Source organism: Ranitomeya imitator, chromosome 4, assembly GCF_032444005.1.
Source record: "Ranitomeya imitator isolate aRanImi1 chromosome 4, aRanImi1.pri, whole genome shotgun sequence".
NCBI lineage: Eukaryota > Metazoa > Chordata > Amphibia > Anura > Dendrobatidae > Ranitomeya > Ranitomeya imitator.
In genome coordinates this window covers 693,051,657-693,077,290 of record NC_091285.1, presented here as the reverse complement: position 1 = coordinate 693,077,290, position 25,634 = coordinate 693,051,657, and the positions used below count along the sequence as shown (strand labels likewise).

At 44.5% G+C, this 25,634-nt stretch overlaps 1 protein-coding gene across 1 annotated transcript in view; it reads left to right on the top strand.

The window, feature by feature from the left end:
- The window catches only part of TM4SF5 (transmembrane 4 L six family member 5), a 32,826-nt gene extending 8,277 nt beyond the window's left edge, over nucleotides 1–24,549 (top strand). The window contains exon 5 of the mRNA XM_069767470.1: nucleotides 24,327–24,549. Within this exon, the coding sequence (XP_069623571.1) occupies nucleotides 24,327–24,338 (12 nt within the window). The 3' untranslated portion in view covers nucleotides 24,339–24,549. The remainder of the gene's footprint in view (nucleotides 1–24,326) is intronic.
- The last annotated feature ends 1,085 nt before the right edge of the window (nucleotides 24,550–25,634 follow it).

Here is a 25,634-nt window from a genome sequence, read left to right as displayed (position 1 = left end):
GAAGCCTCACGTGTTAGGAGGTTTACAGGACTCTGACCCAGTGTCCACGGACAACCAATGACACAACTACACTAAGGTCCTGCTAATCTTTTCACTTAGCTCTACTCATCATGCAATAATTTAAGATCATCATGTTGTTCTTCCTGCCGAGCACCCTAGTGTGTAGTGTACTGTAACTATTGACAGTGTCAAGATTTTACTAAAGCCAGCTGTACGATAAGTACAGAAACTCTGGACATCACCGCCCTCTAGTGTTCAACCATAAGTACTGAGACTCTGGACATCACCGCTCTCTAGTGTTGTACCCCAAATACAGAGACTCTGGACATCACTGCCCTCGAGTGTTCTACCCCAAGTACAGAAACTCTGGACATCACCGACCTCTTGTGTTCAACCCCAAATACAGAGACTCTGGACATCACCGCCCTCTAGTGTTCTGCATCAAGTACAGAGACTCTGGACATTCCTGCCCTCTAGTGTTCTACCCCAAGTACAGAGACTCTGGACATCCCTGCCCTCTAGTGTTCTCCCCCAAGTACAGAGACTCTGGACATCCCTGCCCTCTAGTTTTCTACCCCAAGTACAGAGACTCTGGACATCACTGCCCTCTAGTGTTCTACCCCAAATACAGAAACTCTGGACATCACTGCCCTCTAGTGTTCTACACCAAATACAGAAACTCTGGACATCACTGCCCTCTAGTGTTCTACTCCAAATACAGAGACTCTGGACATCACTTCCCTTTAGTGTTCTACCATAAGTACTGGGACTCTGGACATCACCACCCTCTAGTGTTCTACAATAAGTACTGAGACTCTGGACATCACCGCCCTCTAGTGTTCTACCCCAAATATAGAGACTCTGGACATCACCGCCCTCTAGTGTTCTACGCCAAGTACAGAGACTCTGGACATCACCACCCTCTAGTGTTCTACCATAAGTACTGAGACTCTGGACATCACCGCCCTCTAGTGTTCTACAATAAGTACAGAGACTCTGGACATCACCACCCTCTAGTGTTCTACAATAAGTACTGAGACTCTGGACATCACTGCCCTCTAGTGTTCTCCCCCAAATACATAGACTCTGGACATCACCGCCCTCTAGTGTTCTACCCCAAATATAGAGACTCTGGACATCACCACCCTCTAGTGTTCTACCATAAGTACTGAGACTCTGGACATCACTGCCCTCTAGTGTTCTCCCCCAAATACATAGACTCTGGACATCACTGCCCTCTAGTGTTCTACCCCAAATATAGAGACTCTGGACATCACCGCCCTCTAGTGATCTACAATAAGTACTGAGACTCTGGACATCACTGCCCTCTAGTGTTCTACACCAAATACAGAGACTCAGGACATCACCGCCTTCTAGTGTTCTACAACAAGTACTGAGACTCTGTATTTGGGGTAGAACATTAGAGGGCAGTGATGACCTGAGTCTCTGTACTTATAGAGACTCTGGACATCACCGCCCTCTAGTGTTCTCCCCCAAATACAGAGACTCTGGAAATCACTGCCCTCTAGTGTTCTACACCAAATGCAGAGACTCTGGACATCACTGCCCTCTAGTGTTCTACCCCAAATACAGAAACTCTGGACAACACCGCCATCTAGTGTTCTACACCAAATGCAGAGACTCTGGACATCACTGCCCTCTAGTGCTCTACACCAAATACAGAGACTCTGGACATCACTGCCCTCTAGTGTTCTACCCCAAATACAGAGACTCTGGACATCACTGCCCTCTAGTGTTCTACCCCAAATACAGAAACTCTGGACATCACCGCCATCTAGTGTTCTACACCAAATGCAGAGACTCTGGACATCCCTGCCCTCTAGTGTTCTACACCAAATACAGAGACTCTGGACATCACTGCCCTCTAGTGATCTACACCAAATACAGAGACTCTGGACATCCCTGCCCTCTAGTGCTCGATCCCAAATACAGAAACTCTGGAAATCACCGCCCTCTAGTGTTCTACACCAAATACAGAGACTGTGGACATCACCGCCCTCTAGTGTTGTATCCCAAATACAGAAACTCTGGAAATCACCGCCCTCATAGTTTGTAAGCTTGCGAGCAGGGCCCTCATTCCTCCTGGTATCTGTTTTGAACTGTATTTCTGTTATGCTGTAATGTCTATTGTCTGTACAAGTCCCCTCTATAATTTGTAAAGCGCTGCGGAATATGTTGGCACTATATAAATAATAATAATAATAATTATTATTATTATTCTATCCCAAATACAGAGACTCTGGACATCACTGCCCTCTAGTGTTCTACACCAAATACAGAGACTCTGGACATCACCTCCCTAAAGTGTTCTATCCAAAATACAGAGACTCTGGACATCACCGCCATCTAGTGTTCTATTTCAAATACAGAGACACTGGACATCACTGCCCTCTAGTGTTCCATACCAAATACAGAGACTCTGGACATCACCGCACTCTAGTGTTCTACCCCAAATACAGAGACTCTGGACATCACCGCCCCATAGTGTTCTACCAAAAGTACTGAGACTCGGGACATCACCGCCCTCTAGTACCCTATCCCAAATACAGAGATTCTGGAAATCAGCACCCTCTAGTGTTCTACCATAAGTACTGAGACTCAGGACAACACTGCCCTCTACTGTTCTAACCCAAATACAGAGACTCAGAACATCACTGTACTCTAGTGCAGGGGTGTCAAACTGCATTCCTCGAGGGCTGCAAACAGGTCATGTTTTCAGGATTTCCTTGCATTGCACAGGTGATAATTTAATCACCTGCAGACAATGATTCCAGCACCTTGTGCAATGCTAAGGAAATCTTGAAAACACGCATGGTTTGAGGCCCTCGAGGAATGCAGTTTGACACCCCTGCTCTAGTGTTCGATCCCAAAAACAGAGACTCTGGACATCACTGCCCTCTAGTGTTCTATCCCAAATACAGAGACTCTGGACATCACTGCCCTCTAGTGTTCTATCCCAAATACAGAGACTCTGGACATCACCGCCCTCTAGTGTTCTACCCCAAATACAGAGATTCAGAACATCACTGCCCTCTAGTGTTCTACCCCAAATACAGAGACTCTGGACATCAGCGCCCTCTAGTGTTCTATCCCAAATACAGAGACTATGGACATCACTGCCCTCTAGTGTTCTACCCCAAATACAGAGACTCTGGACATCAGCGCCCTCTAGTGTTCTACCCCAAATACAGAGACTGTGGACATCACCGCCCTCTAGTGTTCTACCCCAAATACAGAGACTTTGGACATCACCGCCCTCTAGTGTTCTACCCCAAATACAGAGACTCTGGACATCACCGCCCTCTAGTGTTCTACCCCAAATACAGAGACTTTGGACATCACTGCCCTCTAGTATTCTCTCCCAAATACAGAGACTCAGGACATCACTGCCCTCTAGTGCTGTACCCCAAATACAGAGACTCAGGACATCACCGCCCTCTAGTGTTCTTCACCAAATGCAGAGACTCTGGACATCACTGCCCTTTAGTGTTTTACCATAAGTACTGGGACTCAGGACATCACTGCCATCTAGTGTTCTACGCCAAATACAGAGACTGTGGACAACACATCCCTCTAGTGCTCTACAACAAGTACTGAGACGCTGGACATCACTGCCCTCTATTGTTCTACCCCAAATACAGAGACAGTGGACATCACCGCCCTCTAGTACCATAAGTCCGGAGACTCTGGAGATCACCGCCCTCTAGTACCATAAGTCCGGAGACTCTGGAGATCACCGCCCTCTAGTGTTCTACAACAAGTACTGAGAGTGGACATCACCCCTCTAGTGTTCTACACCAAGTAGTGAAAATCAGGACATCACCACCCTCTAGTGTTCTATCCCAAATACAGAGACTATGGACATCACTGCCCTCTAGTGTTCTATCCCAAATACAGAGATTCAGAACATCACTGCCCTCTAGTGTTCTACCCCAAATATAGAGACTCTGGACATCACCGCCCTCTAGTGCTCGATCCCAAATACAAAGACTCTGGACATCACCTCCCTCTAGTGTTCTATCTCAAATACAGAGACACTGCACATCACCTCCCTCTAGTGTTCTATTATAAGAACAGAGACTCAGGACCTCACCACCCTCTAGTGTTCTACACCAAATACAGAGACTCTGGACATCACCGCCCTCTAGTGTTCTACACCAAATACAGAGACTCTGGACATCACCGCCCTCTAGTGTTCTACACCAAATACAGAGACTCTGGACATCACCGCCCTCTAGTGCTCGATCCCAAATACAAAGACACTGCACATCACCTCCCTCTAGTGTTCTATCTCAAATAAAGAGACTCAGGACATCACCTCCCTCTAGTGCTGTACCCCAAATACAGAGACTCAGGACATCACCGCCCTCTAGTGTTCTTCACCAAATGCAGAGACTCTGGACATCACTGCCCTTTAGTGTTTTACCATAAGTACTGGGACTCAGGACATCACTGCCCTCTATTGTTCTACCCCAAATACAGAGACAGTGGACATCACCGCCCTCTAGTGCCATAAGTCCGGAGACTCTGGAGATCACCGCCCTCTAGTGTTCAACAACAAGTACTGAGAGTGGACATCACCCCTCTAGTGTTCTACACCAAGTAGTGAAAATCAGGACATCACCACCCTCTAGTGTTCTACCCCAAATACAGAGACTGTGGACATCACCGCCCTCTAGTGTTGTATCTCAAATACAGAGACTTTGGACATCACTGCCCTCTAGTATTCTATCCCAAATACAGAGATTCAGAACATCACTGCCCTCTAGTGTTCTACCCCAAATATAGAGACTCTGGACATCACCGCCCTCCAGTGTTCTATCCCAAGTACAGAGACTCTGGACATCACTGCCCTCTAGTGTTCTACACCAAATACAGAGACTCTGGACATCACCGCCCTCTAGTGCTCGATCCCAAATACAGAGACTCTGGACATCACCTCCCTCTAGTGCTCGATCCCAAATACAGAGACTCTGGACATCACCGCCCTCTAGTATTCTAACCCAATACAGAGACACTGCACATCACCTCCCTCTAGTGTTCTATTATAAGAACAGAGACTCAGGACCTCACCACCCTCTAGTGTTCTACACCAAATACAGAGACTCTGGACATCACCGCCCTCTAGTGTTCTACACCAAATACAGAGACTCTGGACATCACCGCCCTCTAGTGCTCGATCCCGAAATACAAAGACACTGCACATCACCTCCCTCTAGTGTTCTATCTCAAATACAGAGACTATGGACATCACTGCCCTCTAGTGTTCTGCCCCAAATACAGAGACTCTGAACATCACCGCCCTCTAGTGTTCTACCCCCAATACAGAGACAACACTAGAGGGCGGTGATGTCCACAGTCTCTGTATTTGGGGTAGAACACTAGAGGGCAGTGATGTCCATAGTCTCTGTATTTGGGGTAGAACACTAGAGGGCAGTGATGTCCAGAGTCTCTGTATTTGGGATAGAACACTAGAGGGCAGTGATGTCCAGAGTCTCTGTTTTTGGGATCGAACACTAGAGGGCAGTGATGTCCAGAGTCTCTGTATTTGGGGTAGAACACTAGAGGGCGGTGATGTCCACAGTCTCTGTATTTGGGGTAGAACACTAGAGGGCAGTGATGTCCATAGTCTCTGTATTTGGGGTAGAACACTAGATGGCGCTGATGTCCTGAGTCTCTGTATTTGGGGTAGAACACTAGAGGGCAGTGATGTCCATAGTCTCTGTATTTGGGGTAGAACACTAGAGGGCAGTGATGTCCAGAGTCTCTGTATTTGGGATAGAACACTAGAGGGCAGTGATGTCCAGAGTCTCTGTTTTTGGGATCGAACACTAGAGCAGGGGTGTCAAACTGCATTCCTCGAGGGCCTCAAACCATGCGTGTTTTCAAGATTTCCTTAGCATTGCACAAGGTGCTGGAATCATTCTCTGCAGGTGATTAAATTATCACCTGTGCAATGCAAGGAAATCCTGAAAACATGACCTGTTTGCAGCCCTCGAGGAATGCAGTTTGACACCCCTGCACTAGAGTACAGTGATGTTCTGAGTCTCTGTATTTGGATTAGAACACTAGAGGGCAGTGTTGTCCTGAGTCTCAGAACTTATGGTAGAACACGAGAGGACGCTGAAGATCCAAAGTCTCAGTACTTATGGTAGAACACTAGAGGACGCTGAAGATCCAGAGTCTCAGTACTTATGGTAGAACACTACAGAATGCTGAAGATCCAGAGTCTCAGTACTTATGGTAGAACACTAGAGGACGCTGAAGATCCAGAGACCCTCAGTATAATGTTAGAACACTAGAGGGCGCTAAAGATCCAGAATCTCAGTACTTATGGTAGAACACTAGAGGACGCTGAAGATCCAGAGTCTCAGTACTTATGGTAGAACACTACAGAACGCTGAAGATCCAGAGTCCCAGTACTTATGGTAGAACACTAGAGAGCGCTAAAGATCCAGAGTCTCAGTACTTATGGTAGAACACTAGAGGACGCTGAACATCCAGAGACCCTCAGTATAATGTTAGAACACTAGAGGGCGCTAAAGATCCAGAGTCTCAGTACTTATGGTAGAACACTAGAGGACGCTGAAGATCCAGAGTCTCAGTATAATGTTAGAACACTAGAGGGTGCTGAAGATCCAGAGTCTCAGTATAATGTTAGAACACTAGAGGGCGCTGAAGATCCAGAGTCTCAGTACTTATGGTAGAACACTAGAGGGCGCTGAAGATCCAGAATCTCAGTATAATATTAGAACACTAGAGGACGCTGAAGATCCAGAATCTCAGTATAATATTAGAACACTAGAGGACGCTGAAGATCCAGAGTCTCAGTACTTATGGTAGAACACTAGAGGGAGCTGAAGATCCAGAATCTCAGTATAATATTAGAACACTAGAGGACGCTGAAGATCCAGAGTCTCAGTACTTATGGTAGAACACTAAAGGACACTGAAGATCCAGAGACCCTCAGTATAATGTTAGAACACTAGAGGGTGCTAAAGATCCAGAGTCTCAGTACTTATGGCAAAACACTAGAGGACAATGAAGATCTAGAGAGCCTCAGTATAATATTAGAACACTAGAGGACGCTGAAGATCCAGAGTCTCAGTACTTATGGTAGAACACTAGAGGGCGCTGAAGATCCAGAGTCTCAGTACTTATGGTAGAACACTAGAGGACACTGAAGATCCAGAGAGTGTCAGTATAATGTTAGAACACTAGAGGACGCTGAAGATCCAGAGTCTCAGTACTTATGGTAGAACACTAGAGGGCGCTGAAGATCCAGAGTCTCAGTACTTATGGTAGAACACTAGAGGGCGCTGAAGATCCAGAGACCCTCAGTATAATGTTAGAACACTAGAGGGCGCTGAAGATCCAGAGAGCCTCAGTATAATGTTAGAACACTAGAGGGCGCTGAAGATCCAGAGTCTCAGTACTTATGGTAGAACACTAGAGGGCTCTGAAGATCCAGAGTCTCAGTATAATATTAGAACACTAGAGGACGCTGAAGATCCAGAGTCTCAGTACTTATGGTAGAACACTAGAGGACACTGAAGATCCAGAGACCCTCAGTATAATGTTAGAACACTAGAGGGTGCTAAAGATCCAGAGTCTCAGTACTTATGGCAAAACACTAGAGGACAATGAAGATCTAGAGAGCCTCAGTATAATATTAGAACACTAGAGGACGCTGAAGATCCAGAGTCTCAGTACTTATGGTAGAACAATAGAGGGTGCTGAAGATCCAGAGTCTCAGTACTTATGGTAGAACATTAGAGGGCTCTGAAGATCCAGAGTCTCAGTACTTATGGTAGAACACTAGAGGACACTGAAGATCCAGAGAGCCTCAGTACTTATGGTTGAAGACTAGACGACGCTGAAGATCCAGAGAGTGTCAGTATAATGTTAGAACACTAGAGGGCGCTGAAGATCGAGAATCTCAGTACTTATGCTAGAACACCAGAGGGGGCTGAAGATCCATAGACTTAGTGTTCTAGGGTTCTACAAGAAGTACTGAGATTCTGGATCTTCAGCGCCCTCTAGTGTTCCACCATAAGTACTGAAACTATGGATCTTCTGCGCCCTCTAGTGTTCTAGCATAAGTACTGAGACTCTGGATCCTCAGTGCCCTCTAGTGTTCCACCATAAATACTGAGACCCTTGATCTTCAGCGCCCACTAGTTTTCTACCATAAGTACCGAGACTCTGGATCTTCACCGCCCTCTAGTGTTCTACCGTGAGTACTGAGATTCTAGTTCTTCAGCGTCCTCTAGTGTTCTACCATAAGTAATGATATTGTGGCTCTTCAACGCCCTCTAGTGTTGTAACACAGTACTGAGACTCTCTGGATCTTCAGAGCCCTCTAGTGTTCCACCATAAGTATTGAGTCTCTGAATCTTCAGCGCCTGCTAGTGTTCTACCATAAGTACTGAGACTCTGGTTCTGCAGCGCCCGAATGTGTTACATCATAAGTACTGAGACTCTGGATCTTCAGTGCCCTCTAGTGTTCTACCATAAGTACTGAGACTCTCGGGATCTTCAGCACCCTCTAGTGTTCTACCATAAGTACTGAGATTCTGGATCTTCAACGCCCTCTAGTGTTCTAACATTATACTGAGACTCTCTGGATCTTCAGCGTCCTCTAGTGTTCTACAAAAAGCACTGAGACTCAGGACATCACCGCCCTCTAGTGCTCTATCCCAAATACAGAGATTCTGGAAATCAGCGTCCTCTAGTGTTCTACCATAAGTACTGAGACTCAGGACATCACTGCCCTCTAGTGTTCTAATCCAAATAAAGAGACACTGGACTTCACCGTCCTCTAGTGTTCTATCCCAAATAAAGAGACTCTGAAATCTCCACCCTCTTGTGTTCTACCCCAATTGCAGAGACTCAGAACATCACCGCCCTCTAGTGTTCTACCCCCAATACAGAGACTCTGGACATCACCGCCCTCTAGTGTTCTATCCCAGATCCGGAGTCTCAGTACTTATGGTAGAACACGAGAGGACGCTGAAGATCCACAGTCTCAGTACTTATGGTAGAACACGAGAGGACGCTGAAGATCCAGAGTCTCAGTACTTATGGTAGAACACTAGAGGGCGCTGAAGATCCAGAGTCCCAGTACTTATGGTGGAACACTAGATGACGCTGAAGATCCAGAGTCTTAGTACTTATGGTAAAACACTAGAGGGCGCTGAAGATCCAGAGTCCCAGTACTTATGGTGGAACACTAGATGACGCTGAAGATCCAGAGTCTCAGTACTTATGGTAAAACACTAGAGGGCGCTGAAGATCCAGAGTCCCAGTACTTATGGTGGAACACTAGAGGACGCTGAAGATCCAGAGTCTCAGTATTTATGGCAAAACACTAGAGGACACTGAAGATCGAGAGTCTCAGTATAATGTTAGAACACTAGAGGACGCTGAAGATCCAGAGTCTCAGTACTTAAGGCAAAACACTAGAGGGCGCTGAAGATCCAGAGTCTCAGTACTTATGGCAAAACACTAGAGGGTGCTGAAGATCCAAAGTCGAACACTAGAGGACGGTGAAGATCCAGAATCTCAGTACTTATGGTAGAACACTAGAGGACGGTGAAGATCCAGAATCTCAGTACTTATGGTTGAAGACTAGAGGACGCTGAAGATCCAGATAGTGTCAGTATAATGTTAGAACACTAGGGAACCCTGAAGATCCAGAGAGCCTCAGTATAATGTTAGAACACTAGAGGGCGCTGAAGATCCAGAATCTCAGTACTAATGCTAGAACACCAGAGGGCGCTGAAGATCCATAGACAGTGTTCTAGGGTTCTACAAGAAGTGCTGAGATTCTGGATCTTCAGCGCCCTCTAGTGTTCCACCATAAATACTGAGACCCTTGATCTTCAGCGCCCACTAGTTTTCTACAATAAGTACTGAGAATCTGGATCTTCACCGCCCTCTGGTGTTCTACCATGAGTACTGAGATTCTAGTTCTTCAGCGTCCTCTAGTGTTCTACCATAAGTAATGATATTGTGGCTCTTCAACGCCCTCTAGTGTTGTAACACAGTACTGAGACTCTCTGGATCTTCAGCGCCCTCTAGTGTTCCACCATAAGTACTGAGACTCTGGTTCTGCAGCGCCCAAATGTGTTACATCATAAGTACTGAGTTTTTGGATCTTCAGCGTCCTCTAGTGTTCCACCATGAGTACTGAGACTCTGGATCTTCAGTGCACACTAGTGTTCTACCATAAGTACTGAGACTCTAGATCTTCAGTGCCCTCTAGTGTTCTACAATAAGTACTGAGTCTCTGGATCTTCAGTGCCCTCTAGTGTTCTACCATAAGTACTGAGACTCTCTGGATCTTCAGCACCCTTTAGTGTTCTACCATAAGTACTGAGATTCTGGATCTTCAATGCCCTCTAGTGTTCTAACATTATACTGAGACTCTCTGGATCTTCAGCGTCCTCTACTGTTCCACCATAAGTACTGAGACTGTGGATCTTCAGCTCCCTCTAGTGTTCCAGCATAAGTACTGAGACTGTGGATCTTCAGCTCCCTCTAGTGTTCTACAATAAGTACTGAGACTCTGGATCTTCGGCACCTTCTTGTGTTCTACCATAAGTACGGAGACTCTGGATCTTCAGCTCCCTCTAGTGTTCCACCATAAGTACTGAGACTCTGGATCTTCAGCACCTTCTTGTGTTCCACCATAAGTACTGAGACTGTGGATCTTCAGCTCCCTTTAGTGTTCTACAATAAGTACTGAGACTCTGGATCTTCGGCACCTTCTTGTGTTCTACCATAAGTACGGAGACTCTGGATCTTCAGCTCCCTCTAGTGTTCCACCATAAGTACTGAGACTCTGGATCTTAAGCTCCCTCTAGTGTTCCACCATAAGTACTGAGACTCTGGATCTTCGGCACCTTCTTGTGTTCTACCATAAGTACGGAGATTCTGGATCTTCAGCTCCCTCTAGTGTTCTACCATAAGTACGGAGACTTTGGATTTTCAGCTCCCTCTAGTGTTCCACCATAAGTACTGAGACTCTGGGTCTTCAGCTCCCTCTAGTGTTCTACCATAAGTACTGAGACTCTGGGTCTTCAGCTCCCTTTAGTGTTCTACCATAAGAACTGAGACTCTGGATCTTCAGCTCCCTCTAGTGTTCTACCTGTTGTGAATTCTGTGGCAGAGCTCCCTCCTGTGGTCACAAGTGGTACTTCGGCTGATTCTCTCTGTAAGCTTCCGTTGGTGGAGGGAAGTGGTACTGCGGCTTCTGAGTTTCCTCCCTCAGGTGATGTGGTGAGGTCGTTAGGTGCTGCTCTACTTAACTCCACCTAGTGCTTTGATCCTGGCTTCCTGTCAATGTTCCAGTATTGGACTTGTTTTCCTCCTGGATCATTCCTGTGGCCTGCTGCTCTGCATAGCTAAGTTTTCCTTTGCTATTTTGTTTGCTTTTCTTCTGTCCAGCTTATCTATTTGTTTGCTGGAAGCTCTGGGACGCAGAGAGTGTACCTCCGTGCCGTTAGTTCGGTACGGAGGGTCTTTTTGCCCCCTTTGCGTGGTTTTTAGGGTTTTGTGTTGACCGCAAAGTTACCTTTCCTATCCTCGCTCTGTTCAGAAAGTCGGGCCTCACTTTGCTAAATCTATTTCATCTCTACGTTTGTCTTTTCATCTTACTCACAGTCATTATATGTGGGGGGCTGCCTTTTCCTTTGGAGTATTTCTCTGAGGCAAGGTAGGCTTATTTTCTATCTTCAGGCTAGCTAGTTTCTCAGGCTGTGCCGAGTTGCATAGGTAGCGTTAGGCGCAATCCACGGCTGCCTCTAGTGTTGTTGGATAGGATTAGGGATTGCGGTCAACAGAGTTCCCACGTCTCAGAGCTCATTCTATGTTTTTGGGTTATTGTCAGGTCACTGTATGTTCACTGACCTCTATGTTCACTGTGGTACTGAGTTGCCTAATCATAACAGTACAGGAAGACAAAGTACTAATGATTCTCAATAGAGGGAAAAAAGAAGTTCTGAGACCATTTTTTTTTCTCTGCACTGTGTTTTGCCTTTTTTTTTCCCCTAGACATTTGGGTGGTTCAGGACACAGGTGTAGCAATGGACATTAGAAGTCTGTCTTCATGTGTGGAGCAGCTCACGGCAAGAGTACAAAATATTCAAGACACTATTGATCAGAAATCTATGTTAGAACCAAGAATTCCTATTCCTGATTTGTTTTTTGGTGATAGAACTAAGTTTCTGAGTTTCAAAAATAATTGTAAACTATTTCTGGCCTTGAAACCTCGCTCCTCTGGTGATCCAGTTCAACAGGTTTTGATCATTATTTCTTTTTTGCGTGGCGACCCTCAGGACTGGGCATTTTCTCTTGCGCCAGGAGGCCCTGCATTAAGTAATATCGATGCGTTTTTCATGGCACTCGGATTGCTGTACGATGAGCCTAATTCTATGGATCAGGCAGAAAAAAATTTGCTGGCTCTTTGTCAGGGTCAGGATGAGATAGAGGTATATTGTCAGAAATTTAGAAAGTGGTCCGTGCTCACTCAATGGAATGAATCTGCGCTGGCAGCTATGTTCAGAAAGGGTCTCTCTGAAGCCCTTAAGGATGTCATGGTGGGATTTCCTATGCCTGCTGGTTTGAATGAGTCTATGTCTTTGGCCATTCAGATTGGTCGACGCTTGCGTGAGCGTAAATCTGTGCACCATTGGCGGTATTATCTGAGCTTAAACCTGAGCCTATGCAGTGCGATAGGACTTTGACCAGAGTTGAACGGCAAGAACACAGACGTCTGAATGGGCTGTGTTTCTACTGTGGTGATTCCACTCATGCTATCTCTGATTGTCCTAAGCGCACTAAGCGGTTCGCTAGGTCTGCCACCATTGGTACGGTACAGTCAAAATTTCTTCTGTCTGTTACCTTGATCTGCTCTTTGTCATCGTATTCTGTCATGGCATTTGTGGATTCAGGCGCTGCCCTGAATTTGATGGACTTGGAGTATGCTAAGCATTGTGGGTTTTTCTTGAAGCCCTTGCAGTGTCCTATTCCATTGAGAGGAATTGATGCTACGCCTTTGGCCAAGAATAAGCCTCAGTACTGGACCCAGCTGACCATGTGCATGGCTCCTGCACATCAGGAGGTTATTCGCTTTCTGGTGTTGCATAATCTGCATGATGTGGTCGTGTTGGGGTTGCCATGGCTACAAGTCCATAATCCAGTATTAGATTGGAAATCCATGTCGGTGTCCAGCTGGGGTTGTCAGGGGGTACATGGTGATGTTCCATTTCTGTCAATTTCGTCATCCACCCCTTCTGAGGTTCCAGAGTTCTTGTCTGATTACCGGGATGTATTTGATGAGCCCAAGTCCGATGCCCTACCTCCGCATAGGGATTGTGATTGTGCTATCAATTTGATTCCTGGTAGTAAGTTCCCAAAAGGCCGATTGTTTAATTTATGTGTGCCTGAGGACGCCGCTATGCGCAGTTATGTGAAGGAGTCCCTGGAGAAGGGGCATATTCGCCCATCATCGTCGCCATTAGGAGCAGGGTTCTTTTTTGTAGCCAAGAAGGATGGTTCGCTGAGACCTTGTATAGATTACCGCCTTCTAAATAAGATCACGGTTAAATTTCAGTACCCCTTGCCGTTGTTATCTGATTTGTTTGCTCGGATTAAGGGGGCTAGTTGGTTCACCAAGATAGATCTTCGTGGTGCGTATAATCTTGTGCGAATTAAGCGAGGCGATGAGTGGAAAACTGCATTTAATACGCCCGAAGGCCATTTTGAGTATCTAGTAATGCCATTCGGACTTGCCAATGCTCCATCAGTGTTTCAGTCCTTTATGCATGACATCTTCCGAGAGTACCTGGATAAATTCCTGATTGTGTACTTGGATGACATTTTGATCTTCTCGGATGATTGGGAGTCTCATGTGAAGCAGGTCAGAACGGTTTTTCAGGTCCTGCGTGCTAATTCTTTGTTTGTGAAGGGATCAAAGTGTCTCTTTGGTGTGCAGAAGGTTTCATTTTTGGGGTTCATCTTTTCCCCTTCTACTATCGAGATGGATCCTGTTAAGGTCCAAGCCATCCATGATTGGACTCAGCCGACATCTCTGAAAAGTCTGCAAAAGTTCCTGGGCTTTGCTAATTTTTATCGTCGCTTCATCTGCAATTTTTCTAGTATTGCTAAACCATTGACCGATTTGACCAAGAAGGGTGCTGATGTGGTCAATTGGTCTTCTGCTGCTGTGGAAGCTTTTCAAGAGTTGAAGCGTCGTTTTTCTTCTGCCCCTGTGTTGTGTCAACCAGATGTTTCGCTTCCGTTCCAGGTCGAGGTTGATGCTTCTGAGATTGGAGCAGGGGCTGTTTTGTTGCAGAGAGGTTCTGATTGCTCAGTGATGAAACCGTGCGCCTTCTTTTCCAGGAAGTTTTCGCCTGCTGAGCGAAATTATGATGTGGGCAACCAAGAGTTGCTGGCCATGAAGTGGGCATTCGAGGAGTGGCGTCATTGGCTTGAAGGAGCTAAGCATCGCGTGGTGGTCTTGACTGATCATAAGAACTTGACTTATCTCGAGTCCGCCAAGCGGTTGAATCCTAGACAAGCTCGTTGGTCGTTGTTTTTTGCCCGTTTTGACTTTGTGATTTCATACCTTCCGGGCTCTAAAAATGTGAAGGCGGATGCTCTGTCTAGGAGTTTTGTGCCCGACTCTCCGGGTGTATCTGAGCCGGCGGGTATCCTCAAAGAGGGAGTAATTGTGTCTGCCATCTCCCCTGATTTGCGGCGAGTGCTGCAAAAATTTCAGGCTAATAAACCTGATCGTTGTCCAGCGGAGAAACTGTTTGTCCCTGATAGGTGGACGAATAAAGTTATCTCTGAGGTTCATTGTTCGGTCTTGGCTGGTCATCCTGGAATCTTTGGTACCAGAGAGTTAGTGGCTAGATCCTTTTGGTGGCCATCTCTGTCACGGGATGTGCGTACTTTTGTGCAGTCCTGTGGGATTTGTGCTCGGGCTGTGGTGAGGTCGTTAGGTGCTGCTCTACTTAACTCCACCTAGTGCTTTGATCCTGGCTTCCTGTCAATGTTCCAGTATTGGACTTATTTTCCTCCTGGATCGTTCCTGTGGCCTGCTGCTCTGCATAGCTAAGTTTTCCTTTGCTATTTTGTTTGCTTTTCTTCTGTCCAGCTTATCTATTTGTTTGCTGGAAGCTCTGGGACGCAGAGGGTGTACCTCCGTGCCGTTAGTTCGGTACGGAGGGTCTTTTTGCCCCCTTTGCGTGGTTTTTAGGGTTTTGTGTTGACCGCAAAGTTACCTTTCCTATCCTCGCTCTGTTCAGAAAGTCGGGCCTCACTTTGCTAAATCTATTTCATCTCTACGTTTGTCTTTTCATCTTACTCACAGTCATTATATGTGGGGGGCTGCCTTTTCCTTTGGGGTATTTCTCTGAGGCAAAGTAGGCTTATTTTCTATCTTCAGGCTAGCTAGTTTCTCAGGCTGTGCCGAGTTGCATAGGTAGCGTTAGGCGCAATCCACGGCTGCCTCTAGTGTGGTTGGAGAGGATTAGGGATTGCGGTTGTTAAGTCCTTCTCAGTCCCTGGCTTACTAGAGGTAGGGATCCAGAGTAAATGACACGCAAACAAGGTATTGTTTGATCATATACAGGGGAAGCCCAGGAGCACATCTCCCTCTCTGGGCTTTGCCCTCCCTTTATATAGAAAGAATTATTCTTTTACAGACATGCGCACAAGCGCTCATATTTCACTATCTCTTACATAAACAATCTATACCAGTCTTTATCAGTAGAAAGTTACATCATCTGGAAGGTGAATAAAGGCTGCTATTGAAAGAAGGAATGCACACATGATTACTTCCATAAAAGGAAATGTCAAGTCAGCAGAAATGTATCTTGTTGTAAGCGAGATTTCTCAGGAAGAAGACAAGATGGATTGTTTTAGTTCAGTCTGATCTCCACAATTCCCCCCTTTGACATTTTCTTTTATTTATTTTATTACCACAGGGCCAAAGACAAAGCCTTTATTTGGTATTACACATGTACATGCTTGTATTCAATAAGAGAATCAAATCTAGTATTAATTCTTCCGTTTAACTCTCGCAACCTTTTCTTTGTTTTGCAATAAGTACAGATATTACAAAGGGATAGCAAAATAAGCGCAATAATCAGTATTAGCAAAGGATAACATAAGAGAAGAAGGAAAAAAAACTTTATACTCTTGCATCTATTACACAAAGTTTATCTGTGCATACTGAGATACTCTTGAGCACAATCTGGAATAGTACGTATATGACTACAATAATCATAACTATATGTATTATGCTCTGCATAATCCCAGCAACCCACCCACCGATTCCTCTGAACCAGTTGGCTGGGTTAAGAAAAGAAAAGGTATCTGACCACCAGCTATCCTTATTCTGGTCATTGTCTTTGTCATACTGATCTCTGAGTCGTTGTACGTCTTTTAATTTAAATGTCATACTCATAGTACTATTCGGGTCTATATAATGACAGCAGGTGGGTCCGATGATTTGACACATACCCCCTTGTGAGGCAGTTAGGTAATCCAATACCAGGGTATGTTGGTTAGTGACTATTATAAGCTGATTCTGTACAGCTATACTAGTGTTTAGTATATCCAATATATCCCAGATCTGATCATCTAGATAATCCGTGGCTCTAACTAATTTATCCCACATCTGTGTTAACATAGGATAAATAAAAATGGTACTAGCAATTTTGTTAGGAATTCCCATTTGTACTATATGTGGCCTCCCCGAGGGACGTGGTGAGTTATCTGCAGCTCTTTTATACAGTGTGTGCTTGGGCACGGCTTGCATATTCACTTGTTTATTTGAAATTATGAATGTAGCCGGGGTTAGGCGTCCTAATGTACAAGTACCCTTTATACCTACGGGAAGCCATTTATATGCTCCTTCTCCGCATATCCAAAATGTACCTTCAGGCAGATCCCATAGAGCTGAGTGCTGCAATACCAATCTGTGAGCCAAGTCCACAAAACTAGATACATTCTGAAGCATACACCAAGAGGGTTTTTGTCCCAAGGGGCTACAGTACCCGGCTGCGGGATTCCCACATACAGGCATTCCTTTGATATACTCATCGGATTTATTACAAACCAGGTTCCCCGGCTTACTTGTACAACTGTTTGCATCACCTTGGGGGAACAATTTAGAATGTTTCCATTTTCTATTATGTATGTATCTTTCCAATACTACAGGTTTGAAAGCATCAGAGGGGGGGACGGTTGTACTGAAACTAAGCTGTAGATTTTCTGTGGGGACCTGTCCTAAATTAGTTAATCCAGTCTTATTTCTAGGTATCCATTTTCCTCCCCTAAATGCTAAATATTGTAGATGTGTGTTACTCCCTGAGAGATTACCCTGCCACCAAGGAAATTCTACCCATCCCACAATTGGTATGGCGATTGTAGTATTCCATAGCCTAGCATTACCAATTTGGTTGTTGGCCAGGTTGTCTGAACAATTAGGCCAAGCGAATATTTCTTCTGCTAATACGGGAACTGCTAGAAAAGGTATACTTGTGGCTGATACCGGCGAATGGGTACAGATCCAACAATCTGTCAGGGTTTGTGTATTGTTTAACAAGTCATGCACTAATTTTCTATGATGTTGTACGAATCTATTGTTCAAAGGGGCTAGAGAATTCAGTCTATCCCACGCCTCCGTTGAGGTTATCATTATTAACATCAATATCATGAGTTTATACTGCTTTTCTTGCAATGGCTTGCATGTATCCATGATGCCTTTCCTTCAAGCTTGACTGATGTAGGTGTTGTCAACAGGACTTGGAAGGGTCCGTCAAACCTTGGTTCTAGAGCCTTTCTGGTGTGTCTTTTTACATAGACTTGATCACCTGGTTCCAACTTGTGACTTCCTTCTGTGTTGTCAGGATCTGGAAGGGAAGCAAAAACTTGTGCATGCACCTTAGTTAATTGTTTCTGAAGATTTTGCACATAAGAAGTCAATGACTCAATATTTAACACAAGTTGCTGTGGAAAATAACATCCTAAATTGGCAGTCCTGCCAAACAAAATTTCATATGGAGACAGTTTAGTCTTACCCCTTGGGGTATTGCGTATTGAGTAAAGGGCCAGTGAAAGGCATTCTGTCCAAGGCTTTCCTGTTTCAGCCATGGCTTTCTGTATTTTTAATTTTAAAGTTCCATTCATGCGTTCTACCTTACCAGAACTTTGAGGATGATACGGAGTGTGTAACTGACTTTCAACACCCAACATTTTCAGTACATTTTGAAATATTTCTCCAGTAAAATGAGTACCCCTATCTGACTCGATCACTTCAGGGAGACCGTAACGGGGTATCAGTTCGGCAACTAGCTTTACAGCAGTGTTTTTAGCTGAAGCCTTCCGAACTGGATAGGCCTCTGGCCACCCCGAGAACATGTCCACACATACCAACACATACTCATACCCATTACTTTTTGGCAGCTGGATAAAGTCTATTTGTAATCGCTGAAACGGGTAGAGAGGTCGGACGTGGTGCTTCATAGGGGTCTTTGCTGTCTGTCCGGGATTATGTGTCAGGCATATAGCGCATGCAGCACAATAGTCTCTTGCATAGTTGCCAAAACCTGGAGCCAACCAGACTTGCTTTGCCAGTAGTGTCATTGCATTTGCAGACACATGAGTAGGGTGGTGCAGTCCACCAACTACAATCGGATACCAGGCTCTAGGTAGACATATTAGTCCATCTTTCTTCCAAATTCCCGCTTGTTCTTCTGCCCCTTCCTTTTTCCACCTGTCCCTCTCCTCTTCTCCTGCATCTTCCTGTGCTTGTCTCAGTCTATCTTCAGTATTTTCTGTGAGGTTTACAGTATGGACCTGTTGTAAGGGTTTGACAGCTGCTGCTTTGGCTGCTTTATCAGCCCTATCATTTCCCCTAGATTCCCTAGTGTCGAGTCTCACATCTGCAGCTACCTTGATTACTGCTACTTCTTTTGTTTCTTGTGCAGCCTCTAAGATCTGTTTGATCAGAGAAGCATGTTTTACAGGTTGTCCTGACGCTGTCATGTAACCTCTAGCTCTCCAGATTACTCCAAAATCAAACACAATACCATGTGCATACCTAGAATCAGTGTATATATTAGCTGTCTGGTTCTCAGCTATTTTAAGAGCTTCAATCAATGCTGTTAGTTCTGCTTCTTGTGCAGATTGTTTCGGTGGAAGCGGTTCTGCTTTGAGAGTTTCAGATTCTGACACAACTGCATACCCTGTATGGAAGTTACCTGTGTCATCTGCAAACCTACTACCATCTATAAACAGCTCTAAATCTGGATTTTGAAGTGGTGTTTCGGATACATTGGGTAAGCCTACCGTTTCTTGTAAAATGAGCTCTGTACAATCATGTGTGTCTGTAGGGAAAAAATTTGTGTGTGTATCAGTGTCCTTATTCCCCCCTTCAGACTCGAGAGGTAGCAGTGTAGCTAAATTGAGAGTCTGAAGCCTAGCAAATGTGATAGTAGAGGGGAGCAGCAAAGAACACTGAAGCCGCAAATGTCTGGCCATGGAAATGTGTTTTGGTTGGACCTGGTTTAATATCCCATAAACATCATGTGTAGTTTGAACTGTGAGTGGATGCTCTAGGACAATTTCTGATGCTTTGTCCAACAATAGTGAGACAGCAACAACTACACGTACACAGGTTGGCGCTGCTCTAGCTACGGGATCTAACCTTGCTGAAAGATATGCAATTGGTCTTTGTTTCCCTGCATGCTTCTGGGTAAGAACTCCTGTAGCATGGGAATCAACTTCTGCAGCCATAAGCTGAAATGGTTTGGTGTAGTCTGGTAGCCCTAACGCTGGAGCTGAAACAAGGGCATCTTTTAATTGTTGGAACGAAATCTGACCTTCTTTTGTCAACAAATAAGGTTCACTTTTTACACAGTCATACAGTGGTTGCATTAGTTGACTTGCATGTATAATCCATTGTCTACAATGAGACACTATTCCTAAAAATGCTCGTAGCTGTTTATGATTTCTAGGCTCATTCATCTGTCTTATTGCTTCAGTTCTTTGTGGTGTAAGATGCTTTTTACCTTGAGAAATGCAATGACCTAGAAAGACCACTTTGGTCTGACAAACTTGTAGCTTTTGTCTATTCACTTTACACCCTTCTTTTTCTAAAAAACATAGTAAACTCACAGTGGACCTTTCTGCAGTTTCTAGATCTGGGCAGCAAAGTAGTAGGTCATCCACATACTGCAAAATTACTACCTGTGGTTCGGGTTCAAACCTCTGAAGGACTGTTTGTAGGGCATTTGAATAAAGAGTAGGGGAGTGTATCATTCCCTGTGGAAGGCGTGTCCACGCCAACTGTTTGCCCTTAAATGTAAATGCAAACAAATGCCAACTATCTTGGTGTAAAGGAACCGAGAAAAATGCATTTGAAAGATCTATTACAGTAAACACTTGAGAACTGGCTGGTATCTGTGATAGTAACGTATGAGGATTGGGTACAACTGGGGTGATTGGATCTAGAACTTTGTTTATTTCTCTTAGATCATGTACCATACGATATTTGGGCATAGAACTCTTATCAAGAGTTCTCTTCTTGACTGGATACAGAGGAGTGTTAGCAGGTGATTGTATCTCTACCAAAACTCCTTTCTCTTTATATCCCTCTATCTGTTTTGTAATCGCTAGTTCCTGCTGGGCACTCACAGGGTATTGTCTGAGCTGTGGGAGAACAGTTCCTGGTTGCACAGATAGTTTTACAGGAGAGATATGCAATAGTCCCACATCGGTGTCACCCTGTGCCCACAGTGTTTCTGGGACCATTGAGAGGTCTAGATCTGTGGTGTACTCTTTTTCTTCAGCATAATCCTCAAAAGCCTGAATTCTAACATATTGTTCTAATGTTTCTGCATCATCAGGGATAGTCAGTATAACTGTGCCATCTTCCCTAAAATTGATGTTAGCTTCTAATTTCTTTAGGACATCAGTTCCTAACAAACATGTTGGGGCACCTCTGGCATACAAAAATCTGGATGCAAAACATTTAGGTCCTAATGAGACCTCTAGGGGCACAGTATATGGCAGTGTTCGAATTACCCCATCATAACCCTCAGCAAAAGTTGTTTGTTCTGAAATATCTTCCGGATTCGGAAGAAAATCTTGATTCAAAATTGAGGAAGTTGCACCTGTATCTATCAAAAATGGAATCTCTCTCCCCCCCACATTCACCTGTATCATAGGTCTTCTAGCTGGTAGGGAAGTTTGTAACACATCGAGTCAATCTGAATCTGGTATGGGACCATCTATGATGGTAGATTTCTGCTGGTTGTCCGTTTGGGGAGGGTTATTTCTGGGAACAAATTTGCCTGACTTTATATCTGCCAACTTCTTCCTGCACTCTCTTTGGAAATGACCTGGCTTTTTACAGTAGTGGCAAGGAAAGTTGTGTCTCACTCTTCCTCCTGTATTAGCTTGTGCTATTCTAACAGGCTTACGATTCTCTCTCATATCCATGACTATTCCTAAACATCGTTGTTTCACAATATTTGGTTGTTCAATTGTTCTCCAATCTGGAGTAGAGGATTTAAATTTTTCTCTGATTTTCGGATCTAGCCCCTCTATTAATTGTTTTGTAAAAAGTCTCCTTACTGAAGCATCAGTCAAATCCAATCCTTCATCCCTAAAGCTATTTTCTAATTCTTGACTATATTCTTCAATACTTTGCCCAAATTTCTGCATAATCACACCCGTAGATCCCCTTTCCCTCTGTTTTTCTCTCATGAAAATTATTAATGCCTCTGTGAACTGGGTACCTGATGCTTCTGTCTGTAAGGCACCCCCTTCTGCCACTGGTCTATTGGGCTGTAGGTGTGTCAATAATTCCTGAAAAAGTCCGGGGGACATTTTCATTCTACATAATTCTTCCCCGTCCGCCCAGACCCCAGCATGAGTCTGCATGATTTGTTGTATGTATTGTGCAAATCGGATGGGATATTGAGTGGGATCAGGCGCATTATGCAGGAGGGACATACCTTCAGCAGGGGACCAAGGAAAATACTGTCGGGTCTGGTGATATCTAGTTCCCATTATCCCGTCAGCACCAGGTTCCCTAAAGGGTCTTGGTACTACCCTAACAGGGGCAAGTACAGCGCCATGTCTAGGTGTACCACAGACTAGGCAATCATTTCTCCAATCTGGATTTTGTTGTCCACAGTGTGAACATACCCATCCTCCTACCCCACCAAGATTGGGATACAAGGCTGGAAATTGTTTTCCTCCTTCTGCTCCTCCAGATGGTACAAATGATTGGGCTTTTGGATCTAGGTAAGGTGGTGGGATTATGTCACAACTTTTTCCCTTCCCCATAATCCATTTGGAAGTGTCTGGATCATACTTCCAATTCTCCTCTTTAGCTGTTTTTGAGACCTCTATCATACAGTGTATGATTTCTTCCCACCCATTGTCTTTGATAATTCCACCTCGTTCTTTACTCAGTTTTTCCCATTCAGTGCTAAACATAAGTGCTTCTGAAATTCCCAATTTTTCTCTTACCCTTCTAATCTGACTTCTGACTGTCTTCCCACATCTTTCCTGTATGATATCTGCTGCTTCCACTTGTCCTAAGACGGTTTTTGTCTGTTTATTTCCCATTTTTCTTTTTTTTTTTTCAATATTAGCTATTTCTACCCCAGGTGACGTTTGGACAATCACTTATCCTAGGTGATGTCTCGTTGCCTTCTCTCCTAGGGAGCTAAAATATTGAAGGGCTGATCTGCTCCATTCTTTCTAATGTGCAGAATGTACTTAAGTGCTATTATGCACGCAAACAGACCCAGCAACACCATACAGATCACAAAACTTTCTGTGTCAGTTAGCATACTTGTCCCAGGCTCATGGACCCGCGTCCTGGGCTCATTCTATCAAACCTTATCCAGAAATGAAGGAGGTTAAGCACTTAAATGAGAGTCAAGCATGGGCGGAGGTCTCCCCGAAAGGACGCAACCACATGACCCAGTTAGGCTGACTTCCGTGTATAAGGCTTATACCCCAACTATTTCGGCTTATTTTTCTACGCACTTTTGCTCTTCTTTCACAACATTCCACAACCTTCACACTGTTCACACACTGCCAGGGACAGGACTCATAAATCTATACAATATAGTAACCCGAGTTTTATAGGTATCTACTCACTACTAGACTAACCCAGCGTGACACGGCTCATAGAGATCTTTCGGATAATACAAGGCAGATAAAAGAGAACTAATAATGTCTCTTACCTGGCCAGGTTTTTCAGTTCATTTGCCGTCCATTATCCCAGATCTCCATTGTCCGTATCCGCAGGTGAATCTCGAGCAAATACTCTCATCTCGGGTCCCCGTTCGGTGCGCCAAAGAAATGTTAAGTCCTTCTCAGTCCCTGGCTTACTAGAGGTAGGGATCCAGAGTAAATGACATGCAAACAAGGTATTGTGTGATCATATACAGGGGAAGCCCAGGAGCACATCTCTCTCTCTGGGCTTTGCCCTCCCTTTATATAGAAAAGAATTATTCTTTTACAGACATGCGCACAAGCGCTCATATTTCACTATCTCTTACATAAACAATCTATACCAGTCTTTATCAGTAGAAAGTTACATCATCTGGAAGGTGAATAAAGGCTGCTATTGAAAGAAGGAATGCACACATGATTACTTCCATAAAAGGAAATGTCAAGTCAGCAGAAATGTATCTTGTTGTAAGCGAGATTTCTCAGGAAGAAGACAAGATGGATTGTTTTAGTTCAGTCTGATCTCCACACGGTCAACAGAGTTCCCACGTCTCAGAGCTCGTTCTATGTTTTTGGATTATTGTCAGATCACTGTATGTGCTCTGACCTCTATGTTCACTGTGGTACTGAGTTGCCTAATCATAACATCTACCATGTGTACTCACTTTTTATGGATCTTCATAATCTTAGAGTTCCATAGAGACTTGCCTTCTAATCATTTCTTCATATTCCTAGCTTCACATTAGATCTCGTTTAGTTCCATATCTACCAACTCTTTGTTTCATCAGTGCCCCCTAGTGTTCTAACATAAGTACTGATTTATTCTCTCTCTCATGGGATGACCTATAGCACCCCCTAGAGTTATAATATGCCTATGACATCTGTTGTAGCGCCCTCTAATATTACAGAATAGCAGCTGTCTCTCATTTCTCCAGCTGTCAGGACTATTAGCAGCCAGATAATTGCAGGACCGGGATAAATAATATTATAGTTCACGCTTCTCTTACTTGTTCTTTTTCTTCTTTCCACAGAATGAAGGCTGAGGGAGACGAGGCTCCTCGTGTTCTCAGTGCTCGGACCCCGTGGACTGGCGACTGAATCGATGTTAATACCTCAATAAATTTGTAAAAACAGGAACTTTTCAAGAGAGAAACTCAATATATTGTATGTTATTAATGGCGGTGATCGCAGGAGATGACCCGCAGCGTTTACAGGGAAATTGTAAATAAACATTTGTAATTGTGGAGAAAGGAATCGATTGAATGAGGTTGTGTATATTATAAAGTAGCATAACCACGCCCCTTTGTACATATTTATTATACATGGTACTCGCCCCCGCTCATAAGCTCCTCCCCTGCTCAGGATAAGTCATGTCGGGATATGCTGCCATGGTTTCCATCCTCTTTTATCATACTGGTCCCAATTTCTTGCTGTTAGAGAAAATTAACATTTATCGTGAACATCCAGACTGAAAACAAATCCTAAACTAACACATTCTTTAGAAGGATTCCTTAAAGATCCCACTTTTTGCTTTTACTTTATTCCTGATTTTTTTTCTTTTAAAATCTGCCAGAAGATTCCAGAGTAACGTGACTTTGTATTTTACTGCTAATTTTTATGGTCTTTACAAAGGGGGTGGAGTGTTTCTAGGATAATTATGCAGATTAGGCAGAAGACCCGCCCCTGAGGAATCCTGCACTGATGCATTCTATCATGTGAATCTCAGTCTCTAACATCCAATGAGGCGAGCACATTTCTCCATGCAAACATCTATCTGTGCGATTGTTGTCCATCATGGTCATAACCATCATGCAAATTTTAGGATTGGCTCTCCAAAATAATCAGCGCGCTCCTCTGCTAAAAAGAAGGCAGTGATGCAGGGTTGATTCTATTCATTCTAATTTTGGTGACATGTATATGCAGCGCCCTAGAGTCCTGGTCGTTGCGGTAATGTTATTCTTCCACCAGGGGGACTGATATTACGTCTGATGGCACTTAAGGAGTTCACCTTGCCAGGTATCACAAACCATACACTACACTTCACACTCCAGTCCACCAGGGGGAGCCTTGCTCCTATCTACTAGGGCACTCCTCACATTAGGGTGAAACTGGTGGGTTGGATAGAAAGTTAGTCAGACGCTGCCTGGGCTTCACCCAGTCAGTTCCTGTCAGGCAGACAGCGGGAACGGAGGAACACCACAAAGCTGCAGACAGAGGGATCCAGACAGGGGTGGGATCCTGTCAGAGGCCTAGACAGAAAGACACGGAGCTGCGCCTGCCCCACGTGCGGCAGCATCCTAAGAAAGGATACGAAGAGAATTGTATTGTAGAGAGTGAGA